The sequence below is a fragment of the Neofelis nebulosa genome, chromosome 7 (genome assembly GCF_028018385.1).
Source record: "Neofelis nebulosa isolate mNeoNeb1 chromosome 7, mNeoNeb1.pri, whole genome shotgun sequence".
NCBI classification, from domain to species: domain Eukaryota; kingdom Metazoa; phylum Chordata; class Mammalia; order Carnivora; family Felidae; genus Neofelis; species Neofelis nebulosa.
This window is the reverse complement of record NC_080788.1, coordinates 52,238,980-52,262,864: the sequence shown is the minus strand read 5'-3', so window position 1 is coordinate 52,262,864 and position 23,885 is coordinate 52,238,980. Positions and strand designations below refer to the sequence as shown.

The following is a 23,885-nucleotide window of genomic DNA, read 5'->3' as shown; positions in this document are numbered from 1 at the left end:
AACATCTACAAATAGAATGTCCCACTTCCATTTAAAAACAGCCTCCTGAGGCTCCTGGCTGGCTCAGTCAGTAGAGCATGAGACTCTTGATCTTGGGGTTGTAAGTTCAGACCCCAGGTTGGGTGTAGAGATTACCTGAACATAAAATCTTTAAAAAAAACAAAACCAACCAAAACAGAACAAAATAAACAAAACCAGCCTTCTGCTCCACTGGAGAATACCATTTTCTTTTTTCCCTCGTAATGAACCCTTCTTTAAACCATGACACTGGCGTTAGTTCTCAAGCACGTCACCCTCTCAGTTTCACCCTTCCTCCAAAGAAAAACTATGAGCTCCTTGCTGAGAATTGCAGAGAATAAGAACAAAAGAAGGCAAGAATTGTCTAAATTTAAAGTGCTGGAAAATCCAACATTTTATTTTACTACATTTTGGTGACTACATAAATGCTGAAACATTTTAACACTGAAAAGCATGATGGCATCATCACTTGCTTTTTTTTCTTTTTTTCTTTTTTTGCTTAGCAAACACAGCAGATGATATTGCACGGCATAAAGTGAGAACAGTAGCGAAGCTTAAAAAAATGAAAGAAACCTTAATGCAGTACAGGAGATACTCATAAACAAACCAGAATAATGCCTAATGCATTACACTTTTTGTTGCTACACACAAAAATACAGAAGCATTAGACAGAGAGAGAGAGAGAGACAAAATATTAGCGAACAACCATAACTGGGTACAATAATCATTTAGTCTGAAATGCAGATGCAATGTAGAAACTACCACTGCTTTCTAATTGAAGAAGAAAATGACAACAACGTTTGTCTTTTATCAAAAAATCTTCTAAGCCCCTCATGGTTAGGTTTTTAAATTAATTATTTAATTATGTATTTACCTTTTTTTTGTTTTTTTTTTTTTTTTGTTTTTTTTTTCATTGTTAAGGAAGAACTCCCTCTGCTCTTGGAAGATTTTCTACTCTACTGATCTTTTTAAAATTTTATTTTTAATTTTTTTTTTTTTACCTGATGATTGTCTTAGGCACCCTCCTTACATAATAAACCATCAAGCTAACTTGAACAGGGAAACTGAGTCACACTCAAACAATAGTGAAGGTCAAAGGTGTGCCGAAAATAGAAGGGAGGGGGGACAGGTCTGAGTGACACATGGGCTGCCTTCTGAAGGGACAAGGAACACAGGGAGATATGAAAACTACCGAAGCAAGTGGAAGACAATGTTTTAAAGTTTATTTTGTTAAAAAATACTTGTCACTTGGTTCAGACGGCAAATCTAAAATGAGCCCACAATGATTATGTAATAAATGCAGAACATACCACAAAAAGAAAATCAAGACTAACACAGAAACAGAAAATATGACCTTGTGAATACAACTCTGTTCAGCGTTTCATTGCTGATGGTAAAAGTCTACTCCCTCAACCATTTTCCTGGGCTTTCTGTAATTCACTGCTCAGCATTTGTATTAAAAACAAATAATTAGTCAATGCTTACCAATGATCCTGCAAGTCAGAGCAGATTTATTGCCCTATTAACATACATAACGAGTATAAAAATGTTTCTAAGAAAATGGAACATTTGACCCAAAGTCTAAGCCCTCCCTTTCCTTCCCCACCCCTAATACCCTTGCAAAAGAAAATAAGATAAAATTCTTGTATTGAGAGGAAAAGTATTTACATCTATGGATTTATTCCATATAGTTGAAGCAATTTATTTCCGCAAAATAAAACAAAGCAGTGGGCACCGGCACTTCTGAGGATACTGCTAGTTGGCTGAGAATTGTGTGTGTGTTGACCTAAAGCAGGGCCAAGAATCTGAACAGCTTTGATTAAGGGGGCCTGGGGCAGGGACCATCTCTGGTGTGGACAAGAAAAGTAGTGGGAAGATGAGTGAGAAGAGACAAACTCAAATAGGGCTGGGATATATGCACTCAGGACTCTGACATTTGAGGAGAGCTCTTGCCATTTTGGGGGGTGATTGAGGGGGGGATGGGTAGAGGTGGGAGGTGGTGGGCGGGGGGGGGGGGACAAAGGGGGAGGGTAACTGTAGGTAGCAGATTACAAGAAATGGATGTGGAGAGGAGCATGTAACTGTGAAACATTTTCCTTGATAACTGGGGCCAAGCAATTATGTCTTGCTTTCCTGTGGGTTGGCCAGACAGGCAGGAGCTGGGCCGGCTGCCTCTCAGCCTTGACTTTCTCAGTCAGGGCACAAAACCATTCCACTTTCCTCAGCTCGGCCAGAAGAATTGCCTCTCTGCCCTGCCCCCTGCCTTGAAGCAGTTCAGAAACTTGGTGAAACTTAAGAGGATTTCCAAATTCAAGTTAGCTTGCCTCTTTGATTTTTTTGTTTTGTTTTGTTTTTTCTGTGTTTTTTTACACTCTTTACTTCTCATACCCGTGTGAATGGTTTAAAAAAAAAAAAGTAGCAAAGTATCTCACAAAATGCCGGTGCTTTGAAACATTAAACAACTCTAAAATTCTTTGGAATTTCAGGTCTAACCTGCAAAATAATCTCTTCTAAAAAAAAATTAATAAATTAAAGGAAGAACACGAATAATGCCTTTCTCCTTTCTAAGTGACAAAAAGGACTACCGTGAAACACTCATTTTGGCATGTACAAGTGTTTTGAGGGGGAACCTGGCAGTGTTCACAACACACATTGAAGTGTCTGCTAAGAAGCTGAAGATACACCCTGCAGTTAGAGAAGCTCTTGCCTTCAGCTTCATCTTAGCATCAAGAACAAAAAGATTGTAACGTAAAGCTTTGGCCGTTTCAATTCTACTATATACATTTTAAAAACTACACAGTCATAAATTAAAGCAGTGATTAAATAAGCTCATATAAAATGTAATTAAATTAAAAAAAATCACAGCACATTATAGAGAAAAATAGGAACCAGTTTCACAAAAAAGAGATTATATATATATATATATATATATATATTTTTTTTTACCCTGTGGAAACAAATTTACTACAAAACACAAAAACTTCATAAGTAACCATCAAAAGAAGAATCATTTCTTATTCCATTCTTGCATTTTTTTACACAACCCTTAACCCACCTGGGGAACATTTCTGGAAATTAAGTCTTCCTTGAGCAACAAAGCAGTTCTGCCAAGAAAATAAACCCCAAACCAAAGCGGGGGGGGGGGGGGGGAGGGTGGCGGGGGGACATCCCAAACATACAAACTACAAAATAAATAAGAATTATAAAGTTTTTTTTTAAAGTAACCTTAACAATTATCAAACTAGTAAGTTCTGCCTTATCACATAGACTCTCTATACAACATAACCCTAAAACTTTATTACTATGAGGTATTTGGAGGAATTGGTAAAAGTGATGCACGGCCTGCCTGGTGAAGGGGCTCGGTGAAGTGGGGGGATCTTGAGAGGGAACGAGGAGGAGGAGCTTTGGTTTATCAGCAAGAAATTGGGGGGAAAAGTCATCCTTTGGTATCAAAGAAAGTTTCATTGCATGGTTGCACGGAAAAAGCACCACGGTGAATAATTATTCCTTTTTTTTTTTTTTTCATTAGTGGCCTTTCTAAGAGGCTGAGGTATTCAAAGAGTATAAGGTGAGAGGTCAACAGCGGTTTAACACTTTGGTTCAAGCAAGGCACTCATCCTAGGAGTTTACAAAGTTTGCAACATGTTTGCCTAGAGATTTACAAGTAGAACTAGCAGTAGTAAGAGTAGTATTTCCTAATGTTGTTGTTATCATTTCGTATCATTATTATTAAGAATGAAGACAAGTTTACACACTGAGTGAAGAGTGAGGAGGGGAGGAGAGGTGGGGGAGGGAAAAAGGTGGAGTTCCCTCTGCAGACCAAGGCCGTGCATGAAAATATCTTTGGTATTCTTTGGTATCATCAATGTGATTAAAATCACCAATGGAAATCGAGTGAGGTAGCGTCTTTGGTTCACACTATAAATAGTAGATCTTTACACTTTTTTTTTTCTTTTTCTTTTTTTTTCTTTTTTTTTTTTTTTACACGTGGAAGTAGCTATTTCTTACCTTCTGCTTCTTTGTCCTTACTATTTAGGAAATAGTTACCAAATGTACTGTAAAGCTAACCACACCACAAGAATAATCCAGAAGGCCAATCGCATCTCAAAATGGCCTCTGGTGTTTGAATGCACCCTAAACAACTAGATAGGAAAGGGGGAAGTGCTTTCTCTTTGTTTGCTAAATGCATAGTTTTCATCCTTTATGTACAAAGAAGGGAGGACCTTTCTTACAGAAAATGCCTTTATAGCTCATGTGAAAATGTCCTAGGACTCTTTGGTATAGCAAAGTTTGCATTTAACCTGCAAAGATGGATCATTCACCTGGGGTAGTAATGGGAGTGGCATGAGTCCAAAAGTAGCATGGTGCTTTTACTTTTTTGTCCTGGAAAATTAATTATGCTTTTTTTGGGGGGGTGGGGGGTGCAGAGTGAGTGACATATTCAGTTAGAATTTCTGAATTTCCCCACATTCTCTTTGGGTTTTGGGGTCTATGACAGCTGCATCCAGGGACTGAATACTTAGTTCCTGACATTCAGAATTCATTTACCTGAACATTTACTGAAGTCTGGGTTTCTGGAGTATCCAGACTTCTCATCTTCCACTCTCTTTCTTTGCCCCCTTTCAGGGAAACTTCTAGGCATGAGAGGACCTGAATGGTTTATGGTGAAAAACAGTCTAACTTCCATTCTACCAAAAAAAAAAAAAACCCACAGAACCCCAAAACATGTTAAGTGAAGTGCAGTTCTGGAAGAAACAAACATACAAATGAAAGAATGAGATACCTTTTTAGGTGAATTTTCCAAAAGGATTGAGAAATAATGGATGAGCAAATGGCATGTGATCTGCTCTGTTGAGTGTGGTAGGTTAAGGAAGCTGAGCCATAAATTAATGCCACATGCCAAGTTAGAAGCAATAAAGAATCAGTTGTACATGACGTAACGAGTATATTGCTCGTGAGAAGCTGAGTTTGTCGTTATGATTTCTAAAAAGCAAAGGTTGTGAGTATACTTGAACAGTCAAGTAAAAAAATTGCTTTTCAGGCTCTGATTTGTGCATCTGTTTATGAGAAAATATATCTCTAGGCCCTGAAATTGCGTAATGGGTGCAAATTCAATGCTGGTATGAAAATTATCTTTGGTGTCAGCAAATAGGATCACTGTATTTTTTTTTTCAAAAAAGCATTATGATGGGAATATTAGAAATGTAGTAATATTCTCTGAGACTGTGTCTACACAGTACCAAAATAATTGGTTGAAAGGTCAAATGCAATTGGATCAATCTGAAGGGGTTATGTAGCACAAATGAAGCAAAAACCACGGTGTTCGAATTCAACTTTTGTTTTTCCTGGGGAGCTGAATTTGGTAAGATTGTGTGTAGACACAGCTTGAATGTCCCTGCATTTAATATTCTCATGTTTTAAATAAATAAGGCTTTCCTCCCTCCTGAATTATAAATATATTATTATAGCTGTACCCCTGGCCCCCACCATTCTTGGAGAGAGTGAAAAAGTTAATCAGTTTTTTTCCTTTTGGTTTATGTCATTGACAAGATTATATGTTAAGCAAATCTCTAAGGGTGGCCATTGAAATGCTCTCTTTTAATAGCTGAACTGTAGTTGTGCCATATTTAGAAGAGAAATTTTTAAGCTGGAGTTTGGTATGAGATAAAAAAAATACTAAGACAAAATGTGTCAAGGCAAATGCACTATTTCATTAAAGGAGAAGTATGTGTTGGTTTGCTTTTCTCATTCTACAGCAGACATGAAGGAGATCCAGATGGCTTGTTGGTTTAGTTTCATCTCTCCAGGTGCCCGTCTCTTTCTAGACCTAGACAAGACGCTGAGACTTGACCTTAAGGAGTTAGGTTTTGTGTCAAGATGGTTCAATATTTTTCCTTCAGCATTTTAATGAATATCAATTAACAACTAATTGTTGTGATAACATTTCACTTCATATCTCTAATTAGGTGTGCTAATTAACCAAGAGTACCCAATTCTTTACCTAAAAGTACAAAAGACATCCATTTGTTTGAGTTACAATTCAATGGAGTTCAGAGAGAATTTTTCTGGGAAGCAAGTGATTTACTTGGGTATTGCTAGTACAACTGTATTAGTTTTTTTCTTCCCCCTTGATTTCTCCAGTTCTGGTTAAGTGATTTGGAAAAACAGAAATTGAAAATTTTGTATTTGGAAGCTCAGATCTAGTGTTTTATCTGTCCCTGTTAGAGAGTGGACTCTCTGTTAGAAAATTTCCAGCTTAATGCAGTAGCAAGAAAGAATGTAGTATACTTTGGAGGCTATGCTTAGTGAAATAAATAGCTTTACGCCAATAGAACCCAAAGTCTTGTCTTCCACTAGAACTCTGGTTTTTTCTATGGTGTTCCACCACTCCTCAGTTGCCTCTGCTATTTTTATTGATGTTCAAGTCATAATATGTCTGAGATTGGCAATAAGATCAATTTGGTTACAAATACTGGATAGTTCATTGTAATAATAATGTTGGTCTGCTCGCTTTGTGTGTTCATAAAATATTTTAAAAAGGTATTTGGTGTCAAATGCATAAAGCAACTTTCAGTCAAATTAACCCAAGTATGATATCCTTTATTCAGTGGTCTTTTACTAAAAAAGCATTACTTTGAACAAATGTTCTAATTTAATTGTTTGCTCTGTTAAACTTAGTTTTCTAATTTATAAATGGGGTCCTACTTTGGAAGAATCCCCAGGTTTTCTCAGCTATGAACAGATTATGGCATCACGTCTATATGTCTAAGTATCATTTATGGATCCCGAAAGGGAGTGTGCCATCTGGATGTACATGTATACTACACTGACCTCTCTGTTCTGATACTAATTGCTTCCCTGAAGCTACATTCTTTCTTGCCAGTTCTGAAAACTAATATTTCAAATGCTTCAAGAGTCATAAATAATAGTCATGATTCTATGTGGCATGTGTATTACAGCTAGATCAGTTTATACGTATAACTTTACATAGTATCTTGTGTAAAAATAGCTTTGGTTATTAAAATCATTGCAATAAAATACCTGCACTATAATATTAAGTGTGTTCTTTGGTACCTAGGTGATTTTTCTTTTAATGGATGGACTCTTGTTTCATTTCTTAAAAAATATCTGAACATTCCTTAACAAACAAAGAGAATGCACTGGTTTAGGTGTCATTCAAATTTTCTTTGCTGGGTTTGAATCTGCATTTAGGTTGCGGGCCTGGCAGGTTCAAACGCTAGGCTAGACGAGCGAAATCACACTCCTATCCAATGAACTCAGACAACCCCACACTATGTTGGGTGCACTCCTATAGCACAACCCTTCCTGAAGACCAGCCCTGCCTAAGTCCCTAACCACTGGTGATGCGTGTGTGTGTGTGTGTGTGTGTGTGTGTGTGTATGTATGTGTATGCACTCACGTACCCACACACAGTACTGAGACACCATACACCTTCGTGGCATAGTGGAACAGATGAGAAAGTCTGATCTTAAAAGATGTCCACTCAATGGCTCAAAATCACTATGCTCCAAACCACAAAACAGCCAAGCACAGCGAGAATGATCATGGATTGAAGGTGTGAGATCCAGTGGTGCTTTTCTGCTCATATTTTCTCTTGCCAAGTCGTTGCCCCGCTGAAGTGTGTGTCTCCGAACAAAGTCAGAATGCAGGTGAGCTAAGTCTTTGGTTTCTTTGGACTATAAATAACACTTTTTTTTTTTTCTTCAAATATTTCTAAGTATAAACCTGCTATCTTGAGGTCCTGGTCTTTTAAAAAATTTTTTATTTAAAGCTTTTCCACCGAGGTTTAGTTTGTGGGTGTTCCTTCATGCTTTGGTACAAGTGCTTGATGAAGAAGATGAGTTGCCTGAATTGGAGCTGCCCTCGTCCTGCCACTTGTCCAGACTCCTCCTCCTTGCGTTCATGAAGAAATTGCTGACCGTGCTCAGCTCCAACCCCAGCTGCTGGGAAATAGTGATTTGCAATTCTTTGGATGGACGCTTATTTTCCTTGAATATTGCATGTAGAGTTCGACGCTGGACATCTGTGAAGACCAACCTCGGCTTTTTGGGTGTGTTGCCTCTATCCTTCCCATGTTCTTGTTCTTTCCTTTTGCATGCTGCAAAAAAACATAGCGGGTGTTAGAACAAACTTGCCTAGGAGATTCAAGAGTAGAAAGGCAGAGCCAATAGCATTTGTTTGCCATTCCTCATGGACCACTTTGTGACCGCTGACCTTTAATTTTAGCACCATTTTGGGCTGGGAAGAAAGTGTAATATAAGGATAGAGAATTAGGAGGTGGGGTTCTGTGAGTCCTGGGTGTGGGTCCTGGCTTTATAAGCATCAACTCTTTGTCCGTGGTAAGTGGTAAATCAATTAACACCACCAGCGCCTCAGATTCCTCATCTGCAGAATGTATTTTCTGTATTGTTCTGACAAAACAAACTCATTGCTTGAATTTTTGTATCATCATCTGCAAAAAACCTACCTTGCTGGGTTGTGGTAAGGATATATGAAATAGTACATGCATAAGTTTGTGTTAACTGAAATGCTTTACAAAGTCTTATTACCTAGATGTGGTTGTAGCCCTCAAGGGGTTTATGGTCTGCTTCTGGTAGAATACTAAGAGCCTAAGAGAGTCTGAAAACAATAGAAAAAGGAATTGCATTTGCTATCCTTCTGATCTTTTTTGTTTCCGAGGCAACTCCGTATGTAAGAAAACTCTGTATATAGCATGCTACCGTGCCCATCAGTTTTCTACTGATTATTTAGTGGAACCAGGACTTTGGGAGGTGTGAAGCCTGCTTCCTTGCATTTGGGGCTAAACCTGTCATATTAGGCACATTCCCTTTTGGGGTTTCTCTGTGCCTTTTTGCCATTGGAGTCTCCTTCTTCCCCTACCTCATCTCCCACTCAGAAGACCTATTTCCTCTCATGCCTTTTGGTCCTGCATCAGGTATCATGCTTCTTGGCTGCTAGAACTGTTCTGGTGTATCATCCCAATGTGGCCTTTGGGCCCCCATGGTTTGGTGTTGGATCAGGGGTTCTCCTAACCTCAGGTGCCATACTTCCTCTTTGAGGGCTAATATGGCTCACTAGCTTCCACCTGCCAAAGAGGCACTAAGGGCTACATTGCTAATAACACGCTCCACCCGCTCCTAATCTCCATCATCAATCAATGTCTATAGCCATCCCCAAATAACTGCACAACCTATATAAAAATGATGCTTTGGTTATGCTAATGCAACTTAAGAAGGCTCCTATGCCCTGACTCCAATCAGATTGCTGCCTCTCAGCCCCCTACATAGGCACTGTGGAGCAGCCAGTGCTTTCTTCATTTCTGGCTGGCTCTACTCTGACATGAGCTCCAGTAACAGTGACAGGCAGATGGGGTATCTTCCTGATTGACGTAGAGGCTGTTACTCTTTTATTCTTTTCTCTTCTTTTCTTTCCTTTCCTTTTTTCTTTCTTTCTTTCTTTCTTTCTTTCTTTCTTTCTTTCTTTCTTTCTTTCTTTCTTTCTTTCTCTCTTTCTTCCTCTCTCTCTCTCTTTCTTTTGGCTTGAGTGATCAACAGCCTATATTGTTATGGTAACACTGATACAGATGCCCCATTCTGGGTTAGGGCTACCCCCACCCCACCTCACCCTACCCCTTGGTCCTCATCACTGTGGAACTTTGGAAAGGGAGGGGGCAGAATCCCTCAGCAGAGCTGGAGAGAGTCAAGTGGGACTGGTGAGTGTGGAGGTCACCTGGAACCAAGGGTTCAACAGGGTCAGGATGCTTGAATCCTCTGTCTTTTTTTTTTTTTAATGTTTATTTATTCTTGAGAGAGAGAGAGAGTCAGAGAGTGAGCAGGGGAGGGGCAGAGACAGAGGGAGACACAGAATATGAAGTAGGCTCCAGGCTCTGAGCTGTCAGCACAGAGACCAATGCAGGGCTCCAACTCACAAACCATGAGATCATGACCTGAGTGACGTTGGACACTCAACCAACTGAGCCATCCAGGCACCCCTAGAATCCTCTGTCTTGATGGGGGCTGGGAACACTTGGGTCCCAGGTTCAAGATTGGTAATGCCCTGACCTGGGTTCAAAGCTGGGGTGAGGTCTGGAAAAGCCTTAGTCCAGGGTTCAAGAGATTCCCTTGGTTCCAGATCCCGGCTTTGGGGCTGAGCACGGGAGATGGGTGGGTCCCAGATTGAGGGTGGGGGAGTATCTCTGGGTCCAGAGTTTGAGGTTGGTCATGGATACTCTGATCTCCAAGCCCCAAGTTCAGGGCTGGGGAAGAGTCTGGTCTCCTAGGTAATGGGGACTGGATAGGAGGGATATCCCAATTTTGGACCTGGGTGAATGGTCACAGATGTCCTATTTTTTAAACTGGAAGGAGAGCTCTATTTTTAGGGCTGTGGATAAGGGCTCTGGGTCCCTGGTTCCAGGCCAGAGTCGGGGGTGGGCAGACATTCTCCAGGGTACAGATCCCAGGTGCCTAGGAGACCAATACTCTCAGTCTTGTTCTCAATCTTGTTCTTGAGGTTTTGCAGGTGCAGTGAGGCATCCACCAGAATCAGAAGCATGGGCCTGGAGATGCTGAGCAGGAAGGTACAAGTGCAGCCCGTCACCCAGAGGACGAGGAGGCCAATGGCAAGCACTGCAGCCAGGCAGTTGGTGGTGGGGTGGCTGCTTGAATCTCAGCTGCCCACACCAGCACGTCGAGGCCACCATCACTACCAGGACACTTAGGAGGGTGTGCAGCAGGAGGGTGTACCTGCCCCTGGCACGATCCAGGCTCCCCTCCAAACCCAGAACCTCCACAAGTTCACCCTCCCAACACTTCAACTTGACTATGTCCCAGTCCCTGTCTCTGCCTGAAGTTCTGTTACCCTTTCATGCCTCCTCATACCTCCTGTTGGCTGCCCTCCTATTGCTGTCTCCTGCTCCACCTCCTGCCTCTTTTTATTCCAGGTTCTCAATTTCCTACCAGATGGCTCATCAGTTTGGGACAGATGCAGTCTCTGTGCTCTCCACACATAGCCCTGCTCCTCTGCCTGCCCCTACCTGTCATTCCTAATTGCTTTAGCTCCTGGATTTCAGAGTTTTCCTAAGGCCTTAGCGCAAATTAGCTCAGCAATCAGATCAGCTGAAAAGTTAATGGGTGATGGCTGAAGGAGACTCCAGTCTTTGGAGTCCAATAAAGGAGTCTCTAAAATGTTTTAACCATGTGCTACTTAGCAAAAAATGTTTTGAGTGTACACTTCCTAATATTATTTATTTACAAATTACATATATGTGTTACTCTACTACAGTATTATATACATGATAAAATATATACAAAATACAGACATTTTGAAACAAGTAAGATAAAAATAAATAGACACAGAAATTCTCTTCTCCAGATGAATTAGCTTGCCCAGGCCCTAGCACGCACTCACCCCAAAGGACCACCGGTCCAATTCCAATCACAGGGAAATATGAGGGTAAGAATTTCAGAAAGGCCATGACGGGAAAGCTCAGTCATAAAAGAGACAGTTTTAGACCAGTCAGGCCATATGGTACCTTTCATAACATCACCCAAACATTACTGGCTGTGCCCCTTCTCAACATAAGAGGCAGCATCAACATAATGGGAAGTATGTATTAAATGCCCCATCCCTCAGAGCACTGAGTCACATATACTGAACCAGCTGAGATTTCCCAAATAGAATCCCTGCCCCCAGGGGCAACTATAGCCCTCATTGGGCAAACTAGATTAAGTCTCTAAAAAAAGAGCTGACTAGACTGAAGGCAACTCTAGTTAGTTTGAATCAGCCCATGTAGACCCAGCTTTACACAATACTGATGCACGTAGCTGACGGATTCATTCATTCACTTTCAAAAACGAATATGACAGGGTTGCCTGAGTGGCTCAGTCTGTTCAGTTTCCAATTTTGGTTCAGGTCATGATCTCTAGCTCTGTGAGTTCAAACCCTGCATTGGTCTGTCTCAGTCAGCACAGAGCTTACTTCAGATCCTCTGTACCCCCCCTCTCTGCTCCTTCCCCTCCTCAAAAGTAATAAACATTAAAAAAAATGAATACAACACAGGCTTTGCTCTTAAGGAGGTCACTCTTACAGTCACAGAAGCAAATAACTGTGAGTATAAAAAGAGTATACAGGATATTACTTCTCCTTGGGGATATTAAAAGAGGCATCAAAAAGAAGGTGTGCTTACTCTGGGCTAGAAAGGATGAATAGGAGCTTGTTAGAGAGAAGTAGGACAAACTCATGCCCAGCAGGGGGAGCAGCACTCATGTAGGATTGATAAACATCAGTAGATTGGGGTTAGTGGGGCAAGAGCACATAAAAGGAGGAAAGCTGTGGGAGACAAGGTTTCACAGGTGGACAGAGATCAGAACTGAATTATCTTGTTGGTAAGGAGGAGTTACCGAATGGTTTGAGAAAGGGTGTAGTGTGATTAAATTTGGGTTTAGAAAAACCCTTCTGGTGGTGTTGTGAGGGATAAATCAGAAAGCAGTAAGAATTGGGAGAAGGGTGCTGGGGTATGCCACCCTGATCCCCTCCGGAGTAAGACATTCGTTCCTCTGCTAGAAGAGTTGGTGGCTGTTGGCTCTCAGCTGAGGGCCATTCTGGGAAGTGCCCTTGGCCAAAGGTTATGGCACCCTGGGAGTGGGGTGGGAGGCTGCCTACAACCAGTGGGGGGTGCGGAGGGTACAGGATGGGGGTTGGAGGACGAAGGATGAAGAGGGTGGGAATGTGTTAGTTTAAGGATCTCCTCCCCAACCCCTTGCATCAAGTTGGGACAATTCCGAAGTGTCACCCAGTTCCATAGCACCCCATAGGGTTGGTTGAGGCTATTGTTGCAACTATATCAAAGTTCAACTTCTTCAGCCTGCTCTTTCTTCCTCTACTCCCCCAGTGGGAGTTATTCTCCATTGCTCTCTCCAATAACCTGCCTACATGCAAGACTCAGAAAACCTGACCCGAGAAAACCACTGTACTGAGGATCCCATATCAGACAATGACAGTTGAGGGCAGAATACAGAGACCAAATGTAAGAGCTTCTTGGAAGGTAGAATCAAGAGGACTCAATGACAACTTGGCTGGGAGGGTAGAGATTGGAACATCTCCCAGGTTTCTGAGTGGAAGGTAGCAATGAGGCCATTAGGGAATGCAGATGGAGAAATGAACTTTATGAGAGCAGTAATCACTTCTATGTGGGACAAGAATTTGAAGTGCTTGTTTGACATTCTATTAAAGATCTCCAACATGTGGTTGTCCAGCAGACAGCAGCATATATATGTATATATATAGGGCCTAGGGCTCAGTGGGGAGGTGTGGGCTAGGACTGTAGACTGGGAAGGCATTAGGGCTCCAGATGGCAAATTACACAGAACATACCTATGGAAAGGTAAGTAATTGAGCATCAGTTGTAGACTCAACTTACAGAACTACAATTTATCATTCAGAAGGCAGAGCTAAGGGAAATCACAACTCATTTTCCACCTAACTAGGTTGTATATTTGAATGACTTCAATCTGGTCCTTCGCATTTGGCAGGACTGGGTGGGCTGAAGCTACTTCCAAACCAGCATTTTCCTTTTTAAAAAAAAAATTTTTTAACGTTTATTTATTTTTGAGAGACAATGAGATAGAGCATGAGTTGGGAAGGAGCAGAAAGAGAGGGAGACATAGAATCTGAAGCAGGCTCCAGGATCTGAGCTGTCAGCACAGAGCCCAACGTGGGGCTCGAACTCATGGACGATGAGATCATGACCTGAGCTGAACTCAGATGCTTAACCTACTGAGCCACCCAGGTGCCCCCCAAACCAGCATTTTCCAAATGGTGTCAGAGAAATGATATTGTCTCCAATGGGTTCCTGGAAAAGATGGCTTGCAGGTCAAACACATTTGGAAAAACCTACTATATATATATATCTTTTTCCTCAAAATTCACAATATGTGTTAGCAAATGTAATTATGTTTCCCAAATGTATTTAACCCTTGAACTCTGTATGGTAGGGAATGTCTATTAATATCTCATACTAATGTTGGGGAAATGCAGTTTGGAAGTTTCCTCCCTGAACTCTCAAGCATTACAGATGTCACAATGCCAGAACCTGGGAAGTGAGATATTCCAGGAGCAGGGCACCTGGCTGTCTCATTCTGTATATCTAGGGCATGCTGGTATAGTGCCTGGATAGAAGGGTAAGTATTGTAGGGGGGTGGCTATGACTCAGTGAATGTGGTATATCTGCAGAGAACTCTGTGAATAAGAATGCAGAGATATCAGTAGAATAAAAAGTGGACTAAAGCTTGCTGAGGCTCACTGGGTGACCTTAACTAAGGCTAGGAGGAACAACCCACAGAAGTAAAATCATGCTTCAGGAAGGCTCTACAGAACTACAATTGTTAAAACTGTTAAGAGAATATGAATGAGAGAAATGCTTTGAGATTTTCATGGAATACATTTCAGGGTAGAGATTACCCTGGAGACTACCAAATGGAGGTCATGAGAGTCCACACAGTGTGCAAGGGAGGGAGCAAGAGGAGAGGAATGAGAGTGAGGCATGACAAGAGATACTGCTGCTCAGGGAAAACCACTGCATGTGTTTTATGTGAAAGTTATACTTCTTGTTTAGCTATATAGTTTCCATTAAAAATAGGTAAGTATTTATCATAGAAATGGATTAAAGGGAAGAGGGTACTTATTGCTTGTGAAAGGTAGTGTTGAAGAGGAAGATGACCTGTCGTGAGTCACTTTTATGAAGGTGCACAGCTGGTGTATTTGCAGGATGCAGTGGCAAAGTGTAGTGGGGGTATCCTAGGAGCCTTTATCTTCTCTGTGGGCAAGGCCACCCACAGTGAGTACTAAGTGGGAGGCAGAAGTAGGCATGAGAGATGGTAAAAGGCAGAGCATGACTTTGGGTGCTACAAGAATAAAAGATGGTAAAGAATTATTTTTTTTTAAGGCAGAACATGAGGATATGGGTAAAAGACAGAGGCTCTCATTTTAGGCATGCCTGGGACCTGTGCTTTGCCCATAGTTGGCAACACTGAGCCAACTGTATTTCAAGAAATATGAATTCTGCAGGATGTTGAAAGGTATCCAATAACAATAACCTGAGTTATTGAGGTCAGTTTGGGAACTAGTGAGTAATTAAGGATTAAAAAAGCTTTTTAAATGCAGGACTTCTTAGAGCCTTTATATGTTAATGTGCACTGACACTTGGGGTCTCCCCCAATTTAATATACTAATGTGCACTGATACTTATGGGGTCTCCCAAGCTTCTTTGATTAAGGAGCTCTTTATTCAGGGACTTTCTCTCAGGAATGGCATTACTTAGAACAGTGTTTCTCAAAATGTGGTTGGCAGGCCCATACTGGTCTGTGAACTCCCACTGACCTGCAGGAAGATCAGGACAGAAAATTGAGAAGAAGCAGTTAGAAATTTTCATGGCAGTTTGGTATTGCTACAATATTCAAGTGTGTTATTATTGTCCTAGTAATACATTTTTAATTGTATTATCAAAACTATTGTTCCAGGACAGATGAAAATTATAAACAAACAACTAGCCCTTGACTACATAGGGTTTAAGAGACCCTGTCTTGGAACATACTCTATAAAGCATGGTAGACAGTAACATCTTAGAATCTGCTGTTGGCCAAGCATTCCTTCATCAACTTGTATCCAGTTTCCTGATTTAATGACAGAAAGGACTTCACAGTATCTAAAGTGCTGAGTTATGCAAAAGTCTGCCAAAAATTTGTCTAGGAGCATGTGGGCACAGACATACTGGCCTGGAAGACATTTATAAAACCAGATACATTTATAAGATAACTTTGTAGATGAACGTGGGCTCAGGACACAGCTCAAGTCCCAGCTCTGACCAATGGTAGATGTGTGATCTTAGACAAGTCCCTCACTTTCTTTGAGTCTTAGCTCACCCAGGTGCAAAACAGAACAATGGCCTTCTTTCATCACAGGATTAAAATAATCACTAAATAAGACAATATATGTTGAAGTGATTATTAAAACTATAAACCCTTAAGGGAGTATTCCAGATGTGTGCAAATTAATTTTCTTCTTCAGTCATGATACAAGTATAAATATTGAATTTACACAGTAGGTTGGAATATTTGCTCTGCCTCTAGTCTGCTGCACGAACTTGGACACGTCACTTGATCTTTTTTTCTTCCTTCTTTAAATGAGCAGACTATGCTTCAAGGCCTCTGTGGACTCAAAAGCCCTGTGAGTCAATTAATGCATGGCTGCAGTGTCTCTCCTGGTTTCCAAAGTCTATTATCACCTCTGTTAAAAAATTTCCAACGCAACCTTACTTTGTCTTTTAGAATATATAGCCACTATATTGACTTTGTAGCACATCTCCTCTCACCTTATGGCTTCTCAAAAACAGCAAGTAATGGCTCTGCAGGATCATCAGCCAGTTCTGCAAATAATCCAGATCTGCGTTCATCTGAATGAACGTGATAAACAAAAACTCACATTCCTCCTAGTTGCTTTGACTTCTAAATGTTATGAGATCTGGAGGTTAAAATATTTACAGCAACCAGGACCACAGACATTGAGAACAGGTAAGCATTTGCCCTCCTAGGATTCTGAGCCATTAAACCATTGCAGCTTATATTTTTACTGGGTTGCTACATTTTCGTGAAAATTGTAGGACAATTTATTTAACTTGCTTCCTGACTTTCTTGATAATTTGTCCCAGAGTTGGCTGCTCACATTGGATGAAATTGTGTACTGGAATAAGGCTACCTTCTTGTGTATGTTTCAACATGTGCTTACTGAGAGTGTACTGTGGGTCCAGGTATAGTCAATGTATACTCCATCTTATCCATCTATGAGGGAGGAAGGTTTTATAAAAAGCATTGCACTAGTCGTCAGAAGCTTTGGGCTCTTGCTCTGACTCTGTCATCAATTAGTCGAATGTCTGGATTAAGTCATTTAACCAAGCTGGGTCCAGGTTCCTTAACTGTACAATGAAGGGATTGGACTAATGACTTATAGTCCCTTCAAGGTGCAACTCTATGACTTGATGTATGTAAATGGCTTTCTACATCACTCCAGAGGGAAGCAGCAGGCAGTACAGACCCTGTTCAGGACTATGGGTTTCTATGTCATTAATGGGCACCTGGACAAGTGTGAGCATTGAAACTGTTCACACTAGGGATAGCTGGGCAATCTTTCCAGTCCATGCCCTCTCTTTTGTCAGACCACCCACGTACCAGTACTACCTCCATCTCACTCCTGACAGGCAGAGGTGGCCGAGGGATTAAAGAGAGAAGATAGTTGGGCAGAACACCTTCCAGTGAGGTGGGAAGGGGAATAAGACCTGCATGTATGGTAAATGATATTATCAGATACGATCAGAAAATTGAGCTTCAGAAGCACAGAGTCTTGCATTTGATAGGAACTGATGACTGGATAGAAACTTACATCACCCATCACCCCTGCCACTAATAAGTAGGCTCTTCTTATTCACTACTGCATCTTGGGTACCAGAACAATGCCTGGCTCCATAAACGTGTATTGACTGACTTACTAAAAGAAAAAAAAAGAAAGAAAGAAAGAAAATTGGGCTTCATAAATTGTGTTATTCTTAAACATACTTTGTAAAAGTCCTTCAGAAAATTCTAGCTTGGGGCACCTGGGTGGCTCAGTTGGTTAAGTGACTGACTCTTGATCTCGGCTTAGGTTATGATCTCACAGTTCATGAGATCAAGCCCTGCATCATGCTCTGCGCTGACAGTGTGGGGCCTATTTGGGATTCTCTCTCTCTCTCTCTCTCTCTCTCTCTCTCTCTCTCTCTCCCCAACACATATCCATGTGTGTGCCCTCTTGCTCTCTCTCAAAATAATTTTTTTTTTTTTTTAAAGGAAAAGTCTAGCTTACCTTAGTTTTACTAAGAAGGACTAAGTGTTGTGGCAGAGGCGGGGGGTAGATGCACATACACACAAATGAAAATCAGGACTGAGGGCTCACTTCTAAGCAGGCATGCCTATCTGATAGAATAAAATGGGAATAGGGCCAAATGAGAAACAAATCACGCGTCTGTCACTTTAGAGGCATTACTAAGTCTCGGCAATGCACTATGAGGACTACATATGATAGGCTGAATGAAATTTAGGCACTTAACCTACGGGGAGGGCAGTTTTAGCCTTGATGTCTGGATGGAGAACCCCAGAGAAGCAGGGTGAAAGAACCAGGCCTGGCGGGTTCAAATTGGATTCATTTGGTGGTCTGAATGTAATACATTGAAGGAGGACTGTATGCCTACCCTGTGCTATGGCAAAATATCTTCTCCCTCCAAACAACTGCCCAAGAGTCTGCCATACTAACAGGACCCCAAGGGAGATGGGTCAGAGAGAAGTAAAGGGAAAAGCTGAAATTTCCAGGGCACCATGAAATTGCCTTGCCATCTCAGGACGGTGTGGCATTTTAATAGGGGCCTGCTAGAGACCCAGTGTCTTTGCCCTAAAGGCCAATGCTGGGGCTGAAATCCACAACCTGCAAGGCAGAGTATTCTTGAGCAGGTGACCCTGTGATGCCCCCTGTCATTCACAGGAGGTCTGGCCTCGGTTTGGAGGAGAATGCAGGCAGCTGCTCAGGCCCTCAGGCCCCTTGAGGCTCCAGGGTCAGGTGGGGTGCACTGGTAAGGTAAAAGCACACCCCAAAATTCTACCCAGATTTCTGATGGGCTTGCCCACGTTCATCCCTGCATACTCAACCCTTCAACCCACCTTCATCCCTGCATACTCTGCTCAGGGGAGCTTGGGGCTTCAGGGAAGCCAAGAAAGGGTAAAAAAGCAGCTGGGCCAGAATGGGCAAAGCCACAGGGACAGAAAGTAGGTTGGTGGTTACCTAAAGCTGAGTGGGTGGTAGGAGGAAATACCAGTAACTCCTCATGGGTACAGGGTTTCTTTTTGGGGCAGGTGATGAAAAGATTCTAGAACTGGTTGTGGGGATAGTTGCACAGCTCTGTGAGTATACTAAAACCACTGAATTATACATTTTAAACGGGTGATTTATATACCATATAAATTATATCTTAATAAAATTATTCACGAAAGAAGTAGCTGAGCATGTACACAGGGTGAGTCCTCTGTTATCACTCCCTGTCTGCCTCTTCTGAACTATAGCAAGGACAAGCAGGGGTCGGCTCCTCATATCTACTGAGCCCCCAAAGACCCTCTCTTGACGGCTGAAGCTGCTTTTCAAGGCAGACTCTATGTGGAGGAGCAAGAATGCAAATAAAACAGATTTCAGTAAAAGAAGATAGTGGTTGGGAGAGATATAAAAAGGGGAATTATTGGGGTGCCTGGGCGGCTCAATTGGTTGAGCGTCCGACTTTGGCTCAGGTCATAAGCTCATGGTTTGTGAGTTTGAACCTCATTTTGGGCTCTATGCTATTAGTGCAGAGCCTGTTTCAGATCCTCTGTCCCCCTCTCTCTTTGCCCCTTCCCCGTGTGTACTCTCTGTCTCAAAAATAAGTAAACATTTTAAAAAAATAAATAAAAAGGGAAACTATGGAAGTGAATGTGGCAGGTTTCCGAGCCCATTTGAACAGGCCAATACCTACACTGTGGAGCTCAAACAACTAGAGTACAGGCCACAACAGCTTCTGAATTATAGCTCAGACTCCAGGAGTACTGGGTCATAATGTTATCTGCCTTGCCTTGAGTTATTTTGCTATATTATGCATATTTTTATAATCCACGCTCCCAGTTGTTTTTGGACTGATGTAGCTTTTTAATTGGAAGATTTAGAGGACACAGAATGATGCATGGTGTGTAATTTAAAAAGCAATTCCAGTGAGTTCCAGCTGCTGGGGTCAAGGGCAGCCTTTGCACAGGAAGTGAACTCCTGCATACATTGTCTGGAAACTATGATGCCCAGCAGAGGGAGGTAGAGCCAATCAGTATACCCTGCTGGACACAAGCTAGCTTTGCTTATGTCTGTGAGTTTGCGGGTAGCCAGAGCACCAGTGGAAACTCTTCTGGGCATGCACGTGGAAGGTCTAATAGAAACCTGCAGACATTCCCAGCCAGAAATGATCCCTATAACTCACCCCTGTTTCTTGCTTTACAGTGCTTAAAACATCACCATTGAACCTTCCTAGGTGATCCCCACAAAACTCAAGTGAGGCAGAAATGGGTATTACTTCTTTCTCTATAGATGAAGAAACAATGTCAGAGAGGCTAGATGACTTGTCTATTGGCACACAGCTGATTGGGTGGGGGAACTTTCAACCCACTGTGCCTGGAGGCAGATGTCAGCACAATGGACACATCATCAAAACTTCTTCCAGAATGGTTAAATGGGCAGAAACAGCTGGTGAAAGGGAGCCCAGGGAACCCACAGCCAAGGTGAGCCAATACAGGAGCAGTGGGCCAGTGGGCAGCAGCCAGTTATCAGACCTGTTTTGCTACGGCTGAAAGGATTACAGTGAGCCCATCCAGGAGAGTGAGCAGCACAGGAGAGGACACAGAGGGAATTTGGCTTTACATTTACAGGGACAGTACACGCACTCTGGCCTGGGAGAGGGAAACTAGTTTTGATAGGGATGCAGAGGGGCAGGGGACAGCTATCTTCATGTGGATATGGGTTTTGAAAGGAAGCTAGAGGAAACTGAGCTGACCCAGTGGAGCAGCTGCGGAGCAGCTAAAGGTGGGAGAATGTGCCCTATCAAATTCTGGTTCGAGGGTCACCTGGGTTGCTCAGTCAGTTGAGCGTCTGACTTCGGCTCAGGTCATGATCTCACAGTTCACAAGTTGAAGCCCCGCATCAGGCTCTGTGCTGACAGCTCAGAGCCTGGAAACTACTTCAGATTCTGTGTCTCCCTCTCTCTCTCTGCCCCTCCCCTCTCATGCTCTGTCTCTCAAAAATGAATAAACGTTAAAAATTTTTTAAAAACCACACAAATTCTGGTTGGAAAAGTCACCTGAACCTCTCCTTACCCCACCTGGTTTGCTTCTTTAACAGAGCCATCTAGGACAGAGACCGTCTTTCCAGGCTTCTGCTGTCTGGAGTCCTTCTGGAGTCAGCATATGAAATATTTCTATCCACCTCTCTTCTCTAGGTAAAACTCAATAGGCTATGGCCCAACAGGTGAGGCTATTGGACTTCATGATCCCAGGAAGGCAGAGGCTGCCTGTGCTTGGGAGAAGTGGAACAGGATCATCTGAAACGCGTGGCTGCTTCCCCTGTGCTAAACTCTGCACATGTATCACCTTACAGAGCCTCTCAACAACTATGGGAGGTAGGTACTATTATTATCTCTAGTTTACAAATGGGCAGCCTGAGGTTTAGGGATTCAGGGACTGTCCTGAGGTCACCACGGTGGAGCCAGGATTCCAGCCTGTGCAGGGCCCTGTGATGGTACTGGAGGAGATGAGGAGATGTGGCTCAGGTATTCCTCAGACACAAACCAGGAGGGCACTAGGGAATCACACAAGCCTTTGCTCTCTGTGGCCCCTCAAACAGCCTTTTTCGTGTGGTTCTAGACTATCTTAGTTTTTCTCCCCACAAAATTTGTCTTCTCCCTTTTGTTGTGTGTTCCCTCCAGTACTGGCTGAACCTGAACCAGAAAGGTGACTTGAGTATCCTCATTGAATGAATATATTTTCATATCCCTGTGAGACTTGCTTTGTCCTCTTGCTGGGCATTGACAATCTCTCTCTCTCTCTCTCTCACACACACACACACACACACACACACACACACACACACACACACATTTTCCTGAGCACAAGCTCAAGCTTTTTGACACTCACAGGAAGAAATACCCAGTACCTGACCCTCCCCTCCACGATACTCTTTCCCTGCATTGCAGCTTCAAAGGAACCAGCGGGAAGCAACACAGCTGTCTTGTACCTGCTCATTCAGTTAGTAACATGGCTCTTTTCTCTGAAACACTGCCTCAGGGATTCTGATTTTTAAATTCCTAAACTTCTGTTTATGCCTGACCCACTGGAATTTTACTATATCGGTATCCCTCATCTTAAGGAGCCCCTCAATAGTTTAGACCCTAATAACTGGAAACAAGTGATATTCATGCCCTAGTTATGATGCTGATTCCTCTAAAAGTCAAAACAAATGGTAGACCTGATGAATTTCACGCTTACAATGTGTTATTATCTCATATAGGCCTATTGTGAATTGCAAGTCTTAATTTTTCGATCCTATTTCTTTAGTCAATAGCCATGTATAATACTTTCTAATATTCACAGCAATTGGAAGTTCTAAAATGGAATTCCTTCAAAAATAACCTCCAATTTTTTTTTGAGAGAGAGAGAGAGAGAGAGGAGGAGGAGGAGGAGAGGGGCAGAGTGGGTGGTGGGGGGGAGACAGAAAATCTTAACAGGGTCCACAATGAGCGTGGGACTCAATCTCATGACCCTGGGATCATGACTTGAGCCAAAATCAAGAGTCAGATGCTCAACCCACTGAGCCACCCAGGCACCCCATAAAGGTTGACTTTCTCTCTCTCTCTCTCTCTCTCTCTCTCCCTCTCTCTCTCTCTCTCTCTCTCTCTCTCTCTCTCTCTCTCTCTCTCTCTTTGAGTGAGAGAGAGTGAGAGGGAGCACTGCCATTACTCTTATGACCGAGTCAGAAGGTAGGTCAGGGCCAGGTAAGGAGGGGACTGTAGTAACAGAGTGGAAGAGCAGAAGATGCAGAGGGGCTGAATTTGGGCTGAAGCATTGAAACAAGCTGGGAGTAGCATTGAAACAAGCTGAACAAGTTTATCAGCCTCACCCAGATAAAATGCTCAGGTGGGGACACTGGTTATCAGAGGACAGAAACATGCTGTGTCTGTCTTTGCTAAGTCTGGGTGGTGACTGGTCCATACATCCCTCAAATACAGGGATGCAGTCAAATCAAGGGTTGAAAAACTCAGATTAAGAATGATTTACATATAAGGTGAAATGAAATATCATTTTGTTTCTTTTACTTCTGGTAACTGCCAAATCATTGGATTTTTTTGTGTAGGACCTCTGGCTGTTGGGAGAACTTTTTTTTAAAAAAATTTTTCTTTTTAATGTTTATTTATTTTTGAGAGAGAGAGTGAGACAGAGTGTGAGCGGGGGAGGGTCAGAGAGAGGGAGACACAGAATTGGAAGCAGGCTCCAGGCTCTGAGCTGTCAGCACAGAGCCCGACACAGGGCTCGAACTCATGGACCATAAGATCATGACCTGAGCTGAAGTCAGATGCCCAACCGACTGAGCTACCCAGGCGCCCCGGGAGACCTTTGATTGAAGAGTGAGAGGTGTCATTCCTTCCACCCTGGGTCTCCATTCTGGCCTGAATTTTGCAGTGGGAGAGTCTAGAAGGATCCTCAGAAGTTCCTAGCCTTGGTTATAAATAGGAATCACCTGAGAAACTTCAAAAACATTGCTGCCTGAAACCCATCTCCAGAGATACTAACTTATTCAGTCTAGCAGAGGCCCAGCCCTGAGATTTTTGAAAGCTCCCAAGGTGATTCTAACATATACATAGTCAGGTTGAGAACCAGTACTCTACATCAGTGTTTCTCAAACTTGGTGTACAAACTTGAATCATTTGGACATCTTGTGAAAATTATGATTCAGCTGTTCTGGGTGCGGCCTAAGAGTCTGCAAAAGAAACAAGCTCCAGGTGATGCCTAGCTGCTGGTCTCTGACCACACTCCAAGTAAGCAGGGTCTAGAGTCCAGAGAAGAAATTCTAACTGATGTGTTTGTGGGCCAAATACATCAGCATCACCTGGGCACATGAAGAGGAGGTTTGTTCAAAATACACTCCAGAACCTCATCTTATCCCTACTGAATTCGATTCTCTGAGAAAACGGGATTCACAAATACACAGTTTAAACA

The 23,885-nt window shown here is 42.4% G+C and overlaps 1 protein-coding gene across 1 annotated transcript in view; it reads right to left on the bottom strand.

Annotated features, from left to right (window-relative positions):
- Positions 1–1,219: 1,219 nt before the first annotated feature.
- The window catches only part of ONECUT1 (one cut homeobox 1), a 45,664-nt gene continuing 22,998 nt past the window's right edge, over positions 1,220–23,885 (bottom strand). Inside the window, exon 2 of the mRNA XM_058737697.1 lies at positions 1,220–8,137. Coding sequence (XP_058593680.1) covers positions 7,845–8,137 — 293 coding nt within the window. The 3' untranslated portion in view covers positions 1,220–7,844. The remainder of the gene's footprint in view (positions 8,138–23,885) is intronic.